Source organism: Macrosteles quadrilineatus, unplaced genomic scaffold (genome assembly GCF_028750875.1).
Source record: "Macrosteles quadrilineatus isolate MER2022 unplaced genomic scaffold, UCM_ALF_1.0 Scaffold_3__2_contigs__length_128488019, whole genome shotgun sequence".
Taxonomy (NCBI): domain Eukaryota; kingdom Metazoa; phylum Arthropoda; class Insecta; order Hemiptera; family Cicadellidae; genus Macrosteles; species Macrosteles quadrilineatus.
This window is the reverse complement of record NW_026542596.1, coordinates 34297455-34320051: the sequence shown is the minus strand read 5'-3', so window position 1 is coordinate 34320051 and position 22597 is coordinate 34297455. Positions and strand designations below refer to the sequence as shown.

The following is a 22597-nucleotide window of genomic DNA, read 5'->3' as shown; positions in this document are numbered from 1 at the left end:
TAGACAAGTGTGCCGTGACTACAAACTTGTTTTAGTTAGTGTGCCCTGAACGGAAAAAGGTTGGGAAACACTGTTCTAAGGTATTTGGTAAATTGTAGATTTGTCTAAAATAAATAAAATATAAATGAATATAATTCTTTAAGTAAATCTGTTCTACTCATTTTATCTGTAAAAATCATTTTATTCATTAATTATCTTCTACTATTTCATTTGGCCATCTAAATACCTTTGATTAGCACTTTTCACGGAATTGTTTAACAATTTGGCTGTTCATTGAGAAAAAGTTTAATAAGTCCTACCTGGTTTTAGAGTATAATAATTTACTCACAAGTCCAATTGTAAAAACGATGATGAAAAACAAGAAGAACGTGTCCGTACAGTGCCTCTGCGATGCTTTGGTTGGCCCATCAAACTCATCCTTCTTGAAGGTACCTTCCATCTAAAAAAAAAATAGGAAGGGATAAAAATTATTAATATTATATTTATCCGAAGGATAGTTTCACGTATTTGATATTATCTGAGTAAATACAAGTCATCCATGAGAAAATATAATCAATACCCTATGTCAATACATCAACTTATCCTCATCAGCACAGGGATAACTTTTTTTATCCCTGAGAGCTTCAACTATTGATACAATTATTGACTGTTGTTGACTGAAGTAGACATCCCATCTATATGCACCAGCCAAATTTTTATTAAAAAGGAACGCAGTTGTGTGCCAGACAGAATGTGCTAGTGTCTAAAATTATATTTTCTACCTTAGTTAGAGGATGAGTGCTTCCTCTGTAGTTTGTGATGAATAGTAGTCTTTGGTCAGAGCTTCATCGGAAGACAACCACTTGACTGGATGGTTTGATTATCTTTACTGTAGTTGTTGAATTGTGGGTCTGGTTAATGGCAGCACTGCCTGTTGGTTTGACAGCAGCCGGTTGGTAGGATGAGTAATATCATTATCAGTAGGATGGATAACAGCACGGTTAAAAATAAATGTCAACGCAAAGGTTAATATTGTGAATTTTCTCATGCTTCCATAGAGACCAATTAATATTTACTTTTGAAAACCTCTCCTCAAAACTTTGGACATCCAAGGGGCGTAGCCCGAGAGGAACTCAGGGAAGTGAATAGGCCTATGACATTCCTAGATATGTGGACCATCTTTGTGCTTAATTTTGGCTGTTTCGGTTTAGTATTTTGTTTGTGACAGCTGCCCAGACAGACAGACATCACCTCAATTTTATAATATTGTAGGTATAAACACAACGGTATTTTATTGGAAAAATCACATTTACCTAATCCATATATTTATATAATAAATCGGTATAGTTTGTATGATACGAAAAATTAGATTCTTACCTCTTCGCCAGCTACTGGCTCCACTTTATCCTGACTAAAGCAGGACCCCATAGCATCCTGAAAAAATTGTGTGATTTACAATTTGTTCCATTTCAAAGAGGACGAAACTTTAAAAAAGCTACACTAGGTCAAATCCATAAATTTAAGGGCAAACATATAACTGTATGTCTAAAAATAAAATAGTAGGCCTACTACAAAAATTAGAAGTCATTGAGACTAAGACAAAAATACAAAAGGCACAAATGAACAAATGTGGTACCTATAATGTATTTGGATTATGTTTATATGACACTGACTCACTGAAGTGATCAATGAATTTCATAACAGTTTTGTTACTGACTCTTTGTAGTGATGAATGAATTCCATGACCGGTTTGTTACTGACCAAGATCAACTGGTTAGTAGTTATTTGCCGGGACTAACTGAATGACCAGAACAGCTATATAGTTTCTACACTTTTACTTTACAGATTAGATGGCCCTGACGGACCACCATGCGTTTCGGCTGTAACCTTGACATTAAGACATTATGGTCCTTATGTGACCTTGAATGTCTACACTACAGGTCTGGTCTGGTACTCTACTGTACAATATTCTGTAGTCACGTGATGTCTGACGTCACGGCTTGCTCAGGCATGACAAGACATGCTCGAACACGTAATCGTCCTCCGTGTGAGTTGTACCGGTTGTGCGCCATTTCCGGGTCATTAATAATATGTGGATTGACCAACAAAGGACCATTAGACGATGTCCCCGCCTCTATACAACTCACTATACTCCCAGCATCGATCCTGCATTAGGGAATTTAGATTATCTGTGACGCGCATAGACTACATCAATACTATAACTAATAATTATTGTCCATTTGAAATTTTTTATTCATGTCTTTCGTCATATCGGCTACTTCCCATAAACATCTGTTTTAGTTCTATAAATAATCTGTCAATTTGTCTATTATTGAGATAACACACTAGAAATAGTCATTTGTGTAACTATAGTGGGCAAAGATTGCACTCGCGTTACACATTATATTTTTCTTGCAGAGTCTTTCAAACACTGCACAACACGTTTTTTTAGGTTAGGTTAAATACAAACATTGAAGGAAATGGGATACGTTGCACCAGCTGATCGTTAATATCTTTAAGTGTTGCCAACTTATTTTCAAGCGTACACGGATTTACGTGCATAATAAAACCACGCTGTTTTGTGTTGTTTGGTTGGAATAGTGGTGTGTGCCAAGGTAAAAACTGTGCGCAAAAGTAATTCTTTCTGTACTATAATCTCTGCAAGGAAGCCCACTTTGTCGGGTGACTTAGAAAGAGAATTTGTGAGTTCTTTTTGTAAATTAACCTTGAGTTGTTACATTAAAAGTGTTGGTGAAAATATGATGAGTAGCATACTAATAAGAATATTGACAACGTTGTTGTACTTAATCTCTTAGATTTATTTACCTGCTTTAAATAAGTCATTACTTATGCTATTACCACTTCAAAATTCCATAACAGTATATGCACAATATATGATTTTCTGAATAACATTTTTGAGGATGAATTTATAGCTCTAAAACGAATCCTATTTGTAAAGTGATATTTTAATTACAACTATACATTATAAAATTTATCACAATTTATCATCTCCTAAACAATTATTAGTTTAATTAGTCTTTTCCTATTTACTTTTTCATCGGCAGAAAGATTTTCTGCTGTCAGAGCACGAGACCTTAATCTGTAAAACACTGTATATGGAGAAAATCTGTAAAACACTCTTACATTTCTGTAGATATGCCGGGAATCGGATATTTCCCTCTTATGGCTAACTCAGAGATAATAATTAATCAAACAACTTCAACTTTATCCAAGAAATTGATACCAGTTTGTTTATCTGTTTGTCAGTAAAGAGGAAGAAGTATGTCGTGACGAAGTTAATTAAGTTTACTACGGCTGCAATTACATCTCGAAATGCTCACTGTAACAACAGTTAACAGCATAAGTTTTCATTGTTGCAGCTGCACGTGGGAATGTGGGATTTTGGTCCCTGGCGTCGTCTGCTACAGTCAACAGCTGCTTTAGTCGCTCCAAGTCATTATGGGATTTTACAGCGCGTAGCGAGATGACGTTAACGTTAACTTTTGGCTTTTATGACTAACCAACACTAGTCAGCGTGTAGAGAGTTGATAAGGAACGAGATCATTGAACTGATATCAAGACTGATATGGGTCAGCTTACTCACATTTCAGAGCAAATCGGCGTTTAAGACATGCCTTTGGTAATTAAAGCGTTTAGATATTTATTAATACATTACAACACCAGAGCCATCTAGAAAAGGATCTAAAATTCTAAAACAATTCAAATGACGCTCACGTCAGCTAAGAGATTAATATTTTTTATATTCAACACATTTTACACTTTTGTAATACTTTCTACAGTTAAGTGTAAATTTTTAACCTTTTAGCGAGCGCCATACAATCAGTTCTTCAACTTTATCTGCAAATGTACTTGTTTATTAACAAAATTTATAGTCGTTAATCTTACTAGTGAAGTTTTTGAAACATGATGAATTACACTTACACTCAAGACAAACGTATCCCGTAATCGAAATACACATAGGCATTTTATTACATTTTTACCAGGCTCTATCCTAGGATTTTTTACATTACTCCAGGCTCTCCTACACTCATCTTCATTCATACTTGGCTTAAAATGCATACTTTGTGTGGTCGCCATTTAATTGAAAAGTATTAACAGTATTAAAGTATTTAAGGCTAGGCATAAATGTTGGGGAATCATCACTTAGATCAAATCAATTGATGATTCGGTGGCTTTGAACCTTGGACCTTCGAGAGCGAAGTCCCTTGCTCTACTATATAGACAAGCTCGCATCCCAATTATTGTAAAATAATGGGCTCAGTAATTAAAATAAAACTCGTCTAATTACCTTAGTTTAGTTCAACCCAAAATTAAATAATATTTGTTGTTCATATAGTTAAGGTGTCACAGTATGAGGAAATGCTTGAAATATATACTAGCTGCTGTACCCGTGCTTCGCAACGGGAAGATGTACTATTGCCCCTAATCCAAACACTCGTTAAGTAGATCGAATTCAAACAAAAACCCACCAAACTTGTACAAAAAAGTATGACCTACATTGTAATAAAATTGTCCTACTGTTTGCATTAAAATATATCAATAACATAATTTTCATGACTTACGGTTATAGGATCTTTCTTTATATTCCACATCTTTCTTTATTCCTTAATAACATCAATAAACCTAGGTACCACAAATTTGTGTAAAATATTTATTTTATTTGTTTGGATCAGCTGTCTGAAATTGTAAAAACAAGTTCTGACTGTTTCCATTGAAATTTCAAAGCAAAGTTAAACAAAGTTTGTGAATTTTCTCATGCTTCCATGGAGACCAATTATTATTAACTTTTGAAAACATCACCTCAAAACGTTGGACTTCCAAGGGGCGTAGTCCGAGAGGAACTCAGGGAAGTGAATAGTCCTGCGACTTTCCTAGGTATGTGGACAATCTTTGTGCTTAATTTGGGCTGTGTCGGTTTGGGTTTAGTATAGTATATATATATATATAGAAGATATAGATACTACCGTAAGTAAATGCAACAATCACTACATACCATCACAGCGATTTCCCCAGACAAATCCGAAGGATAAAACGCGTCTGCCACAACAAGAAGTAACCAAGGAAAGTCACGACTAAGACTAAGACCACAGGTCAGTTACCTCCAATCAGATCGTTGGTAACGCGAAAACATGGTAACGTTGACAAAGCTTAGATCATATCGACCACGCCCGGGTCAAACTCGCGTGCTCAACTGCACGAAGATTTTAATTTTTAATTGCTCTTATTTTTGTCTGAGTTAACCCACGATAACTTATCAACTAATTAGCACCACATAGGGCAAAACGAGTACAGGAATTATTTGAATCGGGGTTTTCGTTGGATATTAGATTTTGGCTATACAATACAGACGCCCTAAGGTGAGGCGAATTTGAGCTAAAGGTGAACTTGTACACTTGTACGTATAGTGTTCCTAGAATAATATAAACAGTTCGTTCAAACAAAATCAACCATCTTAAATATTTCGTTACTGTTCTGGTACAATCAATGTCCCAACCGCAGCAAACCTGCAGACTAGGCAAATTTTCATTCTTCTGATTGTACTTTTACCAAGACAACTTTTTGGATTTTTTGATTAGGTTTTTCCCAGATTTATTCCCCATTTTAATAACATTGGAATTAATTAGTTTTGTTATAGGTTTCTTAGGGAAGACAATTTTGTTTTAGCATAGTGTCAATTGTATACAATAAAATAAATAAATTTGCCAGATTTTATTTAAATACATTCATTAACAAGCAAACTACTGTACTACAACAGTTTACGTGGTCGGTCAGGGGGCTTGGTCTTACCATGTCACGTACGGTAATAGCTACTACAATATGCTGTAGGGGAAATTCGCTAAAAGCGACAATTTAGTGTACTATATTTAATTATATCCCTATTGGTTACATGGTTGGCGAAAGCAACGCAGGTCATTGTCCTTATCATACCCTTAAGGAGAATTCCGGTCGATTATGAATATAACTTTTAAAATTTTACCTGTTTATTGTATTCATTCTACTAATTAAGCTTTTAAAATGCAATCCTACAAATTTGGTGTTAGCCTTAAAGTACCAAACCTCACTTGTTGAGTCTAAATGTAATTTACATTGGTCAAGACACAATCCGTTAATTTAATTATTTCTGAATAAAAACTTAGTAAAGCGATTGACAGCCAGCATTGGCCAGCAAAGGATAGATATGTTCAGTTTTTAAGCACCAAAGCGTTATATGAAATTAATTCACAGTCTGTATGTTTGTTGTGACGGGTGTGTTCTTCTGATAATTTTAACACGGTAAACCCCGATATTATTTACATGGTTGCATGGTGTATATTATGTATTCTATTACGCAGCTAGAGGGAGACGAATACTTGAATGGTTGAGGTAGAGGAGAGACAAAATCAATACTGGACCAGCGCCACAGCTTCTGTATTGTGCGTGACGGAGATACACTTCACGCACAGAGAAATTATGTTTCTCAAATGTGTTCTAAAAGTCACGGATCATGCACAGACGTAATACACATTTAAGCTCAACAAGTTTCATATTAAGGCTTCAAATATAGTGATTGTCTTCAAATCTGAAGGATGCTGGTTTGATTATGAGCGGAGTTGAACCATAGATTAAACAAAAAATTGAATACAAAAAAAAATAAGAATACAAGACATGACTTTTAAAGCTCCATATGTATGCCCCAATCGTGATTTTTTTATTATTTCAAACAAACGACAAATCATAATGTTTGATCTAATTCCTGGCGATATTCTTCACGATTTATCCCATTTCCTCTTTCAGCACTGCCTTATTTAAAAATAACAGTGTTTTCAAATTATAAAAACAAACAAATGTTTGCACAAAGCATTACCATAGCCCATCGCTATAAAATTATCGTGGCTGTTTTTTGGACTCGAACTTAACCTAAAAATAACTTTGATCAAACTCGTAGGCGTCCAAATTGTATATGCAAATCTTAATTTATTTGTTTCCTTATTCTTATAGACAAAAGTTACACTAACAGGTTTTTTACAGTGGTTTTTACAATTATTCTGAATATTCAAAATAGTGGTAAAGCTACTAGGTTATGAACAAAAATGTATTGAACTACAATTGTATTTAAATACATATTTACAATTTACAAGATATATTAGTAGCAACTTACAAGATAAGTTAGTAATTGTGAATTATTCTTGCATCGTTATAAATCACGTCTATAATGATGTTTGAGTGTATGAGTGTCTCAAAGAATGACTTCTATTATATTTAGTTTTAAATTTTAGACCATAGGAACAAAAATTACACACCGCTATGTTAAAAAATAATGTTAAAAGAATGTCAAATTAAACACAAATTATTTATCCTAACACTATCGCATCAATTGGTCAAACAAGACGTTAGATTTTTGAATTATTGCTACAACCACTTTTTCAGCACGATGATTCGGAACTTGTCCACTTTTCCCCCACTTTGTTGGACACAAACTGCCGCAACTACTGAAGCAGTTACGCCAAGGATCGATTAATTGCAGTAGTAGTACACTGGCCGAAGTAGACCACACTATCTGTGTCATGAGCATTATAATGTGCGTGTACATCCTGGTGGTACTGGTACTAGATCGTAATGTTCTGGAGGAAATACGGGCGATTACAGAGGTGGGTCAGGATCAGGGATAAACAAAACCAGAACCAGCAGAATCATTTACAAACACAATGCACGGTTCGTAGCCGAAACACCATCCAACCCCCTAAACCATCTACATTTAGCCGCTCCAAAGGTTTTGTGGCATTGATAAGGTGAGCATTTATAGTTTTATAGAAACGAGGTTTAATCTCTGCACACATTAAACATTTGTTTATCATTGTTTTAAAATCCTCAACCGAGTAAGGGAGGTTTTTACTTTTTACCAAGTGGTACATCCTAGTGATACTAGGGTGGCAAAGTGACTGGTGAAGTGCAAAAAGCTTGTCATCACAATTCATGTTTGTGACAGCTCCACAAACGCGTGAAAATGCATCTGCGGTGACGTTTTCCTTGTCTGGTCTGTAGGCCTACTGTATGTCAAAAGAATAAGGAGACAACTCAAGACGCCATCTTGTGATTTTCTCATTCTTCATTTTACTAGTACGCCGACTGTTGAACACAAACGACAAAGCCTGTTGATCGGTGATTAATAGAAAATGTCGCCAAATGAGGAAATGTCTCCACTTCTTAGATTCGACTATGGCTAGTGGTTCCTTCTCAATAGAGGAATGACGTTTTTCACAATCGGTCAACGTTTTTGAAAATAAAGCGACAGAGGTCTACCCTTTTGACTTAATGTTGCAGCGATAGCGAAGTCAGATGCATCTGTTTCCACAACTAATGGAGAAAGATCATCAATCATGGTGAGTATCGATTTTCATATGTCTTGTTTACAGTGTTAGCAAAACGGGAGTGCCGATGAAGACCTGTGGGGGTGCGTGGTTTGAAGGGACTTTACCTGGTCTCCATCGGCACTCCCATTTTGCTACCAATGTAATTTCCTGAAAAGCCAAAGCTGGCAAAGATGAGGGCAATATAGGAAAAGATTAACAGTCAATCAGAGGCCGAATCGTGTTTGAGAACTTGAACCCACTTTGAGTAGTGAGAAAATATTCCTAATGCGCGTTTTAATTGAGTTGCATTAACTCGCAATGGCAAATCTAGCAACGGTTTCAGACGCTCTGGATCTGCTTGTATAGACTGGTAGCGAATTTGATATCCTAAGATTGATATTATATCTTGAGAAAATTTGCTCTTCTCATTGTTTAGAGTAATATTATATTTCTTAGCTACCTTTAAGAATTTATTCAGCCTTTCATCATGTTCTGACTGAGTTTTTCCGGCTACGGTTATGTCACCAATGAAAGCCCACACCTCTTCTAGTTCTTCAGTGGAAATAATCCTATCAATCGTGCGCTGAAAGCAGACACACCATTTGTCACACCAAATGGAACACTTATTCTAATGATGACGAAAAGTTCATCAACTCTGAAGTGCAAAAACTCCTTCAAAGTGGTATAATTGAAGAAAGTTCATCTCCCTGACGTGCATAAGTGCTTGTTACTAAAAGCTCATCTCATATAAAGCGATTAGCAATAGATTATAGTAAAACTATAAATAAGTTTTTTTATTAATATAATTTAAACAGGTATAATTGCCTTTTTATATAATAATGATGTTGTAGTAAATATTTTTATGGGCTAAGGTTAGGTTAGTTTAGGCAGGTTAGGTTGAGTTAGGTTAGGTTAGGTTAGGTTAGGACATTTCTTTCTTGGTCTGAAAAATTATGCCGCACAGTTATATTTCATCTCTTTGAAATCACGACACAGCAATTAGGCGAACGATTCCATGAGGTGATCCGTTCCCAGCGATCTAGTATACGACTCCATTAGGTGATCAGTTCTCTAGCCTGTGTGTATGTAGATAGGGAGAAGTGAGCTGGTCGCGGGAGAACGGGATGAAACCGACGCGGCGAGGGAGATTTAACTCAGTCCTATTGTCGCACCACTGAAATTGTTCGCATGGCTGTCCCTGCGGACCTAGGCCGGTCCAGGTCAAATTGAGTCCTGTTGTCACACCACCCAATTAGAAGCCGTCTTTTTAACCTTTTTCCAATGACTGTATCTGTGCCCACCTGAAGGGGCATGTATATTAAGATTAGCAAGGCACGATCAGCTGATTTCTACAAGTTCATCTATAACCCTAAGTCGCCCTCTTTGAGATTTGCGACCAATTTCTTCACATCCGACCACCTTTAAATATTTCTACAGTATTTTAAACCACAAAAAATTCCCACCCACTCTAGGCAAATTTCCAAGCTAATTTTCAAATAATTGTGCTGTAGTCCACTTGCAGCACTATAGTTGCTTCAATTTGGTCGAACCTAAGGTCGGTGCCTGTCACGGTCTAACCACCCCTTCCTAGCCTGTGGTGTGTAGTAAACCTATTGTGGCATTACAATAGCCAATAGGGAGGGGGAGGGCCATCAACCAAGGAGCTTCGTTGAAAGAAGGCGCATCAATCCTTCCATTCATGCTGCCAGGGCAAACCTCGCACCTGACTGTGTAAGAATTGTATGCAAGCATTATTTTCAAACCTTTACTGGTAGTTCATTGACCTATTAAGGTTAGTTTAGTGAGAAGAGCATGTCAAAGGTATCCTTAATCATAGTCACTGATCAAATTGCTCTCTAACTATAAAAGATATATCTGATTCAGTTAGTGGCCTCTTACATTTGGGTTAAAGTACGCTTTGTTAACTTTATCAAATTAGGTCCCCGACTGAAGCAATCTTAATGATCTCAGTAATATTAATATTTTTCATTTATATCATTGACACAAGTGGTTGTTGTTTGTATTTTACTCTATACTACCAACAAAACTATAAATATGAAATTGTTCTGGAAATTAATTAAACGAAAAGAACAACTCTGTTGACACTTGAACATCAAGAAAAGTTACATCGACAATTAAAAATTATTCTGAATTATATTTTAAACGTTCAAGTTAATCTTAAAAATACAGTACGGTACAGCGTACAAATAATTTTCATCTAAGAGACACAATGATATTTTTTCAATCAACGCAATTTTTTTCGTAAGTTTTCGGGGGAGGGTAATCTGAAAGCACGAAAATACGTCAAATATGTAATAATATGTTGTTCAAAGGTTTATTGTGTACATTTTCCATCACGATGGTAAAAAACAATACACAACGTTTTGGGATCTGGAATCTGATCCCGTCCTCAGGTGAAAAAATTTAACTAACAAATTACAACTAACAATACACAAACGCCCAACCTAAGTTGGAATACGCTACAGAAATCAGCAGTAAAAAAAGTGTGTGAGTGTTCCATTGTGTGAGCTGTTTACCCTACACCTTTTATAGACTACTAGCTGTAACCCGCGGGCTTTGCCCCGTTTAACTTCTTAATTTTCAAGATGATCTCGTTCGCATGGCTCAATCACGTCCTGGTTGAAGTTCGTTCGCTACGCTCACTCACCTTTAGGTTGGAGCTCGTTCGCTGCGCTCACTTGCCTTCAGGTTAGCTCGTTCGCTACGCTCACTTGCCTTCAGGTTAGCTCGTTCGCTACGCTAACTCGCCTCCAGGTTGAAGTTCGTTCGCTACGCTCACTCACCTTTTGGTTGCAAATTAGCTGTTGTCATAAATGTAAAAGAAATAATAGTGCTGCACCCTGTTGGTAATCCTTGTAACCTTAATGCTATTGAACATCATAGAACAGAACCAACTTGTTTAATTGAAACAGCTGTTAAGATTAATTAATTCCATTTCTCATAAGGTTAACATGGGAAACTCCAAAGCCACTGGGGCGGAGCCGATTGGACGGATCACGAAATTGATGGTGTATAAACCTATTCCATGAAATTCTACACGTATGTACCAAGTTTCGTGGCAATCGGTTCAGCGGTGTCTGAGTTTATCACTGCCAAACAAACAAATATATATATATATATATATATATATATACAAACATCCTCTTATATACTTATAGATTGTGTTTTGTGATTGGTTATTATTTGCATGTTATTGTATCATGACTTGACTACTACAGTGCATATTTTTTGACTGCTACTTTCTGTAGTGCATTCCAACTTAGGTTGGGCGTTTTTTGTATTGTTAGTTGTAATGTGTTAGTTAAGCTTTTTTCACCTGAGGACGAAATCAGATTCCAGATCCCGAAACATTGTGTACTGTTCTTTACCATTGGGTCGTGATGGAAAATGTCCGCAACAAACCTTTGAACAACATGAACCATCACCAACAATGAACTTCAAACAAAGAATGTAATAATATATTTACACTTCTTATACTGTTTACTCACAAGACGGTAAACCTATAATATATATATCTATACTTATTTAATACGCAAGCAGGTTTTTTGTGACAATACTTCTCCGAAACTACTGAACCTATTGACATGTTTTTGGTGTCATTGGAAAGAGTTGTGCAGGAAACTTTCTTTTTATGAAAATAATTAGAGAGTGAGGCCCTGGGGCCCTTTAAAGTTTCATATTTCTCCACGGGAAACAAAAATTGTTATGAAACTCCAGCTGTTAACAGAAATTAAAAGTGAGAAGAAGAACATATGTTAATTGTACACAGTCAATAAGTTTGCTACAGACATTTACTGACTTGGTTGAAATGAAATATTTACTATTTGAATTTGGGTTGGCGTAAATATTACAACGTAAAAAAGCGAGAGAGCCTAGATAAAATGATATAATCTGTTATGTACATCTTGAGTATTTATATAATCTTTGAGTCGAATCTTTTTAAGACATCAGAAATTATGACTGTTATTCGTTTTAAAATAACACCTGTAATACTTAGCAATTGCTCAAATTCGAGCAACAGGGACACTAACTATGTTTTTGGTGTCATTGGAAAGAACGTAACGTGAAGTTGTGCAGGAAACTTTCTTTTTATGAAAATAATTAGAGAGTGAGGCCCTGGGGCCCTTTAAAGTTTCGTATTTCTCCATAAGATTAACATGGGAAACAAACATTGTTATGAAACTCCGTCAGAAGTTTAAAGTGAGAAGAAGAACAATGTCAATAAGTTTGCTAATTTCAGTTTGCTACAAACATTTACTGAATTGGTTGAAATGAAATATTTACTATTTGGGTTGGCCGGTTGGCGTAAATATTACAATGGAAAAAAGCGAGAGCCTGGATAATTTGATATACTAAAAATAAAACTGAATTAACACTGTGCTGCATTTCTTAGTAGGGTAATCATTAAAGAGCCGGTTTGCAAAATATGGAAACATAGAAAAGTCATAGAACACCACCAAGGAGAAGAAATAGAAATAATGGGTTTTTTTTTTAGAGTGTATAATCGTTATTGTGGACAACCTAATGCGGCTTATTTGTAGAAAACATTAAAACATGAGATCAGCTTTTGATAAATGATAAGATATTATTACAAGTGTTGATTATATCGATCTGTTATGTCCATCTAGAGTATTTCCATAATCTTTGAGTCGATTCTTTTAAAGTCATCAGAAATCATAACTGTTATTCGATTTATAATAACGCCTGTAATACTTAGCAATTGCTCGAATTCGAGCAACAGGGACACTAGTACAAATAAAAGATGGCAAGTGGTGATCGATTTCGATTGGACACTCCAATCATCATCAATAACACGTGCGATTCTGATCAAGAAGATATTTTGAATAAAATCACCCCTAACTACTTTCAAACACTATCCACTCAAACAACGTGCATGTTATTAGAACAGACAGCATGTGTACAGTGTACAGTCCCCCAGAAGCCGTGCAACGCTGAGCTTACATCCGCAGACGCTCACGCAGCAAATTGTCACATGTTGATAACTCTTATCGTCATCTTCCTACACTGGACATTCTGTCATTCAACAGCTGATATGGCATAAGCCAAACTCAACTCAAGTGGCCTATAAAGTGCACTGAAGTGTGGCATTCCCCAGACCCCCTTGGGCTTGTTTGGTTCCCCGCTGCTCTTTGTTTGGGTTCAAGGTCAGTTTGTCCTTGGGACGTCGTTCTCACATTCTAGTTACGTTACACTCGGCGTTCCGTATCACGTTGTCTCCGAGGGGTAGACCCGTACTGCGCCAGGTCTAAATAATCCCTCTTTAGCAAACGCCCGTACTGCGCCAGCACTAGTCCAGGTAGGCGAGGGGGCGCCTTCTGGTTAACCTACCCATTGGAATTTGAAATGTAAACAAACAACACACCCTATTGGTATTGCGAATGTAAACAAACATCACAGCTTTCGTTATTTCACCTAGGTCAACACCCCTTGTCGCTAATTTAACAAATCATGCTCTTTACCGCATCCGAATATTTTTGCGTTTCTCAGTGCCATTGAGGAATCACAATTAGACACATGTTTAGCAATCAACGGTGCTTTGGAAAATGAAAAAGTACAAGAAAGAAAGCCACGCTTCTTCGACAACAGTTTGTCAAAACAAAAATTAATCAATTAAGAGCCGGTGACTTGGACCTACTTTGTTTCTTGAAGTGTGTTGCTATCAATTTTGCACCCATTTAGGCCTAAACAAAAACATTACTTTTTTGATACACTGAAACTGTGAAATTGCCTTTACACCATACTACACAGAAGCAGGTACTTTTCTTAAGACTATTCTCCATTTTTAGGCGTTTCCGTGATAGCAAGTAATAATCTCGGTCGTTTCTGTGATCACAGAAAATTGTTACGGATGTTACGCACGCATTTGCTTCCCATTTTATCACCTTATTAGCTAGTGGGATGGTGCTCAGAATGTTTACTTAACTAATTTGCTTTAGTTGAACGCTAAATTAATCGTTTTACCGTGGAAAACGTGTCATTATATAACAATTGAAATTTTGACAGGTTTTCTATTAATACGGTAGCAAAAAAAACTGAATTACTAATTTATCAACTTAAATGTGTCTTCGAATCATTGTTGTATCTTTGTTTATCGCTTTTGCCATAGTTTTTCATACAACCGATTTATTTTCGTTACCATGGATATTGAAAACTGCATTTATATTAATTCATTCAATGCACGCAGTAATTTCAACGAAACATACTTTAATAAAAGTATGCCTATATAAGTAACTTCTTTGTATAAACAAGCCGATCTGCCATCTCAAGAAGATTGTTCAACCCGGAAGACAAGGGTTCCGTCCTCTCAACGTTCAAGAGTAAGAGATTGTCACGTCACGTCAAATGTGTGGATATAAACGCCTAAGTTGTACTATTTGATTGAGTAAGTACACGTCTATTGAGTGTTAATATAAGAGCAATAGCCTACATATAAATAGAATGCAATTGTTCAATTAATGTTAATAGGACTAAATCTAAAGCAATATAAATCGCTCGAAATGTATTCAGTAATTTGTAGTTTTAAACACAAACTTAGCACACAACACTGATGCGTAATAATAACGTAATCTATTTGATTAGTAATATCAATAAGGTCGTAATACTATGTGTTGGGCATCACCCTACACTAGATCCAAACATCTACAGTATCTAGAAAGAAAACAAAACAAGGATAGATATATTAGACGATAAATTATTCCTAGATATTGGATACTTAAGTCCCTCCATAATGATTATGTTGATTAAATTAAATCAAATATTTTGTTATCCAATTTGTAAACTCAAATCCCTCTAGATTTTGAAATTTGGATTACTTTACCACGTCGTATTGTCATCAGATTTCATGTTAAATATTATCTATTTTTTTTATTGAGAGAAAATTTCCGGTTAAACGTTTGCATTATAAAAATAATTGTTGTAGTTCTAAGTTATTGTTAAAGGATATCTCATTGAGACATAAGAGGTCGACTAATGTGTGTGATATGTTTACTTCCGAATCTTTCAAATTACCTTCAGTTGTAATATGTTACGAGTTGGGAAAATTATGCTTTATAAATGTAAACTGTGACTTCTAAAGGAAATATTGTTGAAAAAGATTACTAAATTTAAATGCTGAAATAAACGTCAGAAATTAAAATAAAAGACGATTTGTCTCAGATTTAACGCAGGAGTGGGATTGGACTAGAGACTGGAGGAGACAGTATACACGTACGGTATATTATGTTATTTTCTCTAAATTATCATTATCATTATGAATTTTTAAGCCGCTCCTCGACCCGAAAGAGTCAAGTCACAGCTTGTCAGAGAATCAGAGAATGGAGAATGGAGATATGATACCACGATCACACCAATGGAATGGACACAGCAATGTAATCCATACTCTCATATGGATGTATTAATTCACTTACATCCCTGCGAGAGGCAAATGCAATTATTTACATTTTATGTATTTTAGTAAAAAGAACTTCTTATGAGTTTAATAAATATAGTAGTAAAAAGTTAAGTAGCTTTTAAAATTTATATATACGATAGCAGAAGTTTGTTTAAATTGTATAACTTGTATAAAACAGAGCTCTCGCAATGCAAAATATTGCTTTGTTTACATTGGGCCTGCAATAGTTCAGGGGTTTACCACCAGATGGCATTGGGGTATATCTCTGGCGGCTAGTTTAAGAATTAGCTACCCTTACAAATTACCATCTAAAGATTGATGTGGTCAATAAGGATTCAATTAATATGCATTAGCTTAAAACTGACAGAAACGAAGATATATATTTATAGAAATATGAAATGAAACATTTTCTCAATTTGAGTAAACCCTAATACACTTTTATTATTTCATGTTTGTGTACGTATGTTGAGAGTTGCTAAAGCCGCGTTTACACCGGAGTTTGAAACACGAGTTGCAAACAGAAATTGCAAACATCTCTAAAAACGCACATTTTTAGACGAAACATTTCGTTGTTGCAAACAGTTTTTCAGTGTTTGCAACAGAAATTTTTGTTTCCACTTGAAGTCGGTAAAGATCAAAGGGAGTTGCAAACTCTCTGTTTGCAACACTAGTTTCGGTCAATATGAACCGTTGAAACACGAAACAGAAACATTTCTCCACCATCCCCTACGCTACCACCTCCACTCTCACTCACGTGATCACTGCGACCCTGTGTCTCGACTCAGTGTTAGATTAATCGGAAAAATGCTGTTTGACTGTCAATGAATTAACAATAACCTCAAATGACAAGGTCGTCTAATTAAAAGGGTTATAATTAAGTCCTTGTAATCTTTAAAAATGAATAATAATTTTAATTTGATGGTTTATACAATTACCGATGTTCACCCAGCATCGTCTCGGCCTACGTTTCTTTGACAACACGACACACGCCGCCGTAGCTAAAATAACTCGACACTTGAAATCCTCTTCCTGATCCAAGGAACCAGAACGAGGCGAGTCATAATCAAGGTCGAATTTATTTCAAACAATTTCATGAAACATGGAAACAAATCATGAAACATAAATTGCAAACATGTATTTGAAACTACTGTTTGCAACTGCTGTTTGCAATAAAAGTTTGCAACTTTTTGTTTGAAACTCCGGTGTAAACGCGGCTTAAGAATATTCACACCAAAACTGCAGCATCAATGGAAGTGTTGAAAACTTGACTAATGATGTAAATTTGAGAGCAACACATTTCTGAACTGAACCTTAGGTGAGTAACATTAACTTCAATCCTCAATCTTATTACAGATAATACTGATATAATTTTTGTGTTAAATGAATTAACATTCACACAACTTTCAAAAGTTAAATTTTACCTCCTTCCATAACCATTCATGTTTAGCCTAAAAATGCAATGTTGAATGTTATCACAGCCTGAACATTGGACTACGCCATAATAGTCTGTGATGTTTTATATGAATATTTACAGTATTTATATTAAGTTTACATTAGACCTGCATTTCAGCAGTTAAAATTGTAACAATTGTGTTTCGTATTTTAATATTGCTATTTTCAAACACCTTTCAGTAAGCATGTAAATAACACTTGAGTTGATTTTCTATGGTTAATTTAAACTTTACAACAAATATTTAACACGACAAATGCAACAAAATGTTTAATAGTGGTGGTACGATTGGCATTTCATGAACAAACAGAACAGGCAAACAATCACAAATTTTACAATTATAACTACTGACAGGTTCTGTAAATCCATATAAGTTTAATTCTTAATATTTCAAAGCACAGTAGCATTGAAATTATAATATCCTACATAAAGTGAGTCCCCAGTGAAAACTATGTTAATTTAGAAGATTGAACAGTAGATAGCTACTTGGGTACTGCTAACTTCTTACTGTGTAAATCAAACATTGCAGTTCCATTGAATGATCCTCAATTTCAACGGAAACACCTAAATGAACCAGAGAAGAAATATTTCTTGAGCCATCACAGTCGCTAGGTGGGTCGACAATTGGGTCTGTACAGTGTAGCCTACATACAACGGATTGTTGGGAATGAAATGAGAGGTTTGCCAAACTATACATGGTGTGTATAGCGTCTAGAGAAAGCTTCTTTCAAGAACTTTGAAAATCCTAGAACGTTATGAAAAATTCAAGTTGAACCTTAATTTGTATTCGAAAAATGAAATTATGCGTTTCAATATAGTATCGAGGTATTGTTTTAGTCTAGCACAAAACAAATAGCATACTCTTGGTATAAAATTCGCATTATCAAATTAAATTGAATCAAACCGACAACTAATATCAGCCTGAGAGTGTACTGCTGTCCATTTGATTTGTGTCATTTTTAACTACAGTACTTTTTAACCTAGCCAAAATTCAGAAAACATGTTGGAACTATAACTTCTTGTCAATGTCACCATAGTATCACCATAGTATCAATCACCATAGTATAGAAAACTCAAGAGACAATAATATAATTTGTACTGTGCTCTCTGAATTTGTTGTATTCGTTTCGGTAAATAAAAAGTAATTATTCCAATGAAAACTTCACATTTTTGTTTTCTAATTGGCAATTCAAAACCAGCAACGTAAGTATTTCCATTTATTATTTTGTAATACAATAAGTATTACAACATCTTCTTGATATAATCAGAAGATGTGTTTAAAACTAAAGACATTGTCGTCGTTTAAGCCTATTTTATGTAAATAGATGGTGAAATAAGGTGAATTTGGAATAAATTGAGAGGCAAAACATACACACACCTACGCGGTACCATTATTACTGCACATTTGCGAACATATAGAAAAAGTAAAATATTCTTTACTGGTGAGGACCTACTGCTCAAGAGACTACGGAGTGTATATGAGGGTTCTCCTATCTTGCCTGCATTTAACATAGATTACTCATGTAATTATTATAAGTAGACTTTCGGTCAATTGTGTCTTGTTTACGCCAGTGGCATTTTTTATGCAATAAACTAAAAGAATGCGTAGAAGGGAAAGTGGTTCAATACTCTTAAGGTTTGTTGTGGCATTAGTCAAATTTTACAATTTTTTAAATTTTGAAGTTGAGTAAGACTAGTTGAGTACTAGGCCAGTTGCTAGTAAATTTTCGAAAAATCTGAAAAATCAGACAAAAAAAACTGGATAAAATTAAGCTATTTATTGAAGAGTTGAAACGGTTAGATATGACGCGGAGTTAACGGAAAAAATTATTTCCCTACTGATTTGTTTAATTCGCTCTGAATATCTTTAGGTGAGGGATGATATGGTGGCAAAGCGCGGGGCTTTAGTCCGCAAGGTCCCAGGTTCAAATCCTTCCAATGACCAATGGGATTTTGCTATGTAATAGAGCCACGACCATCATGGCTTAGCATAAATTAATAGGTGGAACTTTTCGGGTTCCAAAAGAAATCTAAGTTGCCTAACAGCATTGAGGAAACTAAATGAATGTGTTACAAACCTCAAATCCCAAACCTACAATTTCTTATCTAGCTCTGAGAAATCAACCTCGAATCAAGCTCGAATCCAACAAATCAGAAATCATTAAAATCGACCCAGCCGGTCTCGAGTTACAAACTGTTGAACTAAAACGACTTTGTTATATATATATATACTAGCTGGCCCGACAGACGTCGTCCTGTCCTAATGTGGTTTTATGTCAAATGCTCGTTCATTTTCAAGATGAGCTCGTTCGCATCATCGCTCAATCACGTCCTGGTTGAAGTTCGTTCGCTACGCTCGCTCACCTTTAGGTTGGAGCTCGTTCGCTGCACTCACTTGCCTTCAGGTTAGCTCGTTCTCTACGGTAACTCGCCTCCAGGTTGAATTTCGTTCGCTACGCTCACTCACCTTTTGATTGCAAATTAGCTGTTGTCATAAATTTAAAAAAATAATAGTGCTGCACCCTGTTGGTAAACCTATTAACTTTTTAATGCTATTGAACATCACAGAATAGAATTGCTTAGTTGAACCAGCTGTTAAGATTATTTAACTCCATTTAAATATGAGTACTCATAAGGTAAACATGGGAAACTCCGGAACCACTGGATCGGAGCCCTTTTGGCGGATCTGCACCAAACTTCACACGAACCATCCTTGAATAATGCTTAATAATGCCTGAAATTACAATCTGTCGAGCGGTTTCGGAGTCCATAAAGGACAAACAAACAAACATACATACATTGGATTTTATATATATTATAGAAGATAATAATATATTAGGATATATAATAGTTTAGTTATATAATATTTGTAGGATAAGTCACAGAGTGTTTATATAACACTGAATGAACTCTCAGACTCATTAATAGGACAGTTTCTCTCAGAACTATTATTACAAAGAAAAAGCCGCTCTGGCGCAGTACAGGTCTGATTTTGGGTGGTAGATTTAAGTGCTGGCGCAGTACGGGAATGCTACCTGGACCCTCTGGCGCAATACGGGCGCCCCGTCTCCGAGAAGCCGCTGTCAGCAACAGTTGTGCAACTGTGAAGTCTTTTGAGAACATTTTATACTGTGTACGTGACGAAGCGGAGGACAACTTTGTAGTCAATGGGTTAAAATTGAACAGGGTTTTGGAGCTCGGCTTCAAAATATGTTGCTTTTGTTGTTGGTGGTAATACCGTCTCGAGATTCGATCACCAGAACATCCAAAAAACATTTTAGGAGTCTGGACCGCTTTAATTGAAAATGTTCTTTGCAAAATACCACTGACGTTTTTGAAATGTTGCTAGTTTGATACTAAGGATTGTTTCTAGGCTCACAATTTGACTAAATCTTCTTTCGATTGTGCCTTCTAACAGGTAGTCAGTTGGTTTTTACAGGTTGCAAATTCTAATAAAAGCTAAAAAAGAAGAGAATACAAATAAAATATAATGGAAAATGTTATATTTTCTATAGTCATTTTTACCATTTTGTATTGTTTAGTTAGACTAAGAAATAATGTTTGTTACGCTTAAATAGGCCTTTGAAATGGCAAAACATTTAAAATCCAGGACTATTTGAAACTTCTATACAAAGTATTTGTTTTTTTTTTTTTTTTGTAAGAAAGCGTCGCGTAAAAATCACTAGTAGAGTAGGCTACCCGTCCGTACAGGGTTGGCGTGTAAGTATAAAATTCGTATTTCAGTCATACCATAGCCACCTCTAATACACTAATGTGTACTAGAGAAGGCTGTGGTTATACTCGTGCTTTGCGTTCGCAATAGGAGAGGACATGGTTTAAGAAAATATGGTTTTTTAATTTACGGTAGCCTTCTTTCACACCAGCGCGGTGCGGCACCGTCCCGCACCGTCGATGCGGGGCGGCCCGCAAGGCCCTTTCACACTAGCTGCCCGGATCCGGGCGTTTCCAGGCTGAAACTTTGTGATTTTTGGATGCATTTCATTCAAATAAAAGTAAGGTGGTTATGCTACTTGTTGTATCCGAAAATAAAATACAGTGCCCCCTTGCTAAATAACCTAATTGGATCGATGCCGTGTGTGTAACAAAGTTGTGGGATAAATCTCGCACTTCAAAACATGGTCTCAAATGTGTAATGACTCACTTTCTACTAACTTGTTATGAAATATACTATAACATCTGGGACCATTTTTTTTTATTTCAGTGCACTATACGAGATAGGTGGTTTTAGCTTAAACAACACTTCATTTCCTTCCATATATTTAGAAGAACATGTTATTGCTCGTTAAACCTATGTTTTTATATTAAATAAATCAGGCATGTTTAATAAAATCGTTTGTAAAAATGTAAACATACAACTGAAAGATGGTTGCTGCAGTGGTGGTCTCGTCCTACACGCTGACCTTCAAATTAAACCAAAATATAAAGCTTGACCAAACTAATAAGCTCTATATAAATTTCTCAATACCAAGAACAACAAACTTGCCTATTAACAAGAGTATTACAAAATTAACCACACTTAAGTACTGATAGGCATAGACTGTCAAAACTACTGATTTATGTGCGGGCGAAACTAGCCCGTCCCGCGCAAGTGTGAAAGCGTACATAAGAACCCATGATCTAAAAACTATTCATGCGGTTTCGACCCGCATTGGAAGTTTAGGTTCGTGCGGGTGATTTTTCAATCCGGACGGAGGTTTAGGTCTGTCCGGGTCAACCCGCACTGGTGTGAAAGCTCCCATATGATTCAATAGTCTAAACAGCTTCGTCCGGTGCGGGACGGTGCCGCACCGCGCTGGTGTGAAAGAAGGCGTATACTATAGTATAGCACATCAACCATAGCTATAATGTTCTACCACTTCACCTAAACAATGGAAAAAAATAAATTTAAAAAAATTCGCAAAATATCACAAATTATTCATGAAATTAAAAACCTAAACATAACTGCAAACATTCCTATTTTGACAGTTATCATTGTATATCACAGGTTTATGTTGCTGCTTAGTTCAAATTAGCTGTTTTCATAAATAAAAAAAAAATAATAGTGCTGCACCGTTGGTAAATCTTATAAACTTTTTATTGCGTTTGCATATCATAGAACCAACTTTTTTAGTGGAAACAAATTACTAAATTCTTAAATTCCCTTTAAATATGAATACCCATAAGGTTAACATGGGGAACTACAGATCCACTGGGGCAGAGCCCGAAAGGATTTTGATATAAGAATAATTATGTCAATATGTTAATCGGGAATGTGAGCTATCATCATACCAAATTTTAACCCAATCGGTCCAGTAGTTTATGCGTGATTGAAATTCAAACAAACAAAAAACATTCAAATAAACAAACACACAAACTTACACACAT

At 35.7% G+C, this 22597-nt stretch overlaps 1 protein-coding gene across 1 annotated transcript in view; it reads right to left on the bottom strand.

Moving 5' to 3' along the window:
• Window positions 1-22597, bottom strand: part of LOC128990129 (choline transporter-like protein 1) — a 51764-nt gene that overhangs the window by 21349 nt on the left and 7818 nt on the right. The window contains exons 2-3 of the mRNA XM_054412389.1: window positions 1357-1413; window positions 329-439 (exon numbers count right to left, since the gene is read on the bottom strand). Coding sequence (XP_054268364.1) covers window positions 329-439; window positions 1357-1407 — 162 coding nt within the window. The 5' untranslated portion in view covers window positions 1408-1413. The remainder of the gene's footprint in view (window positions 1-328; window positions 440-1356; window positions 1414-22597) is intronic.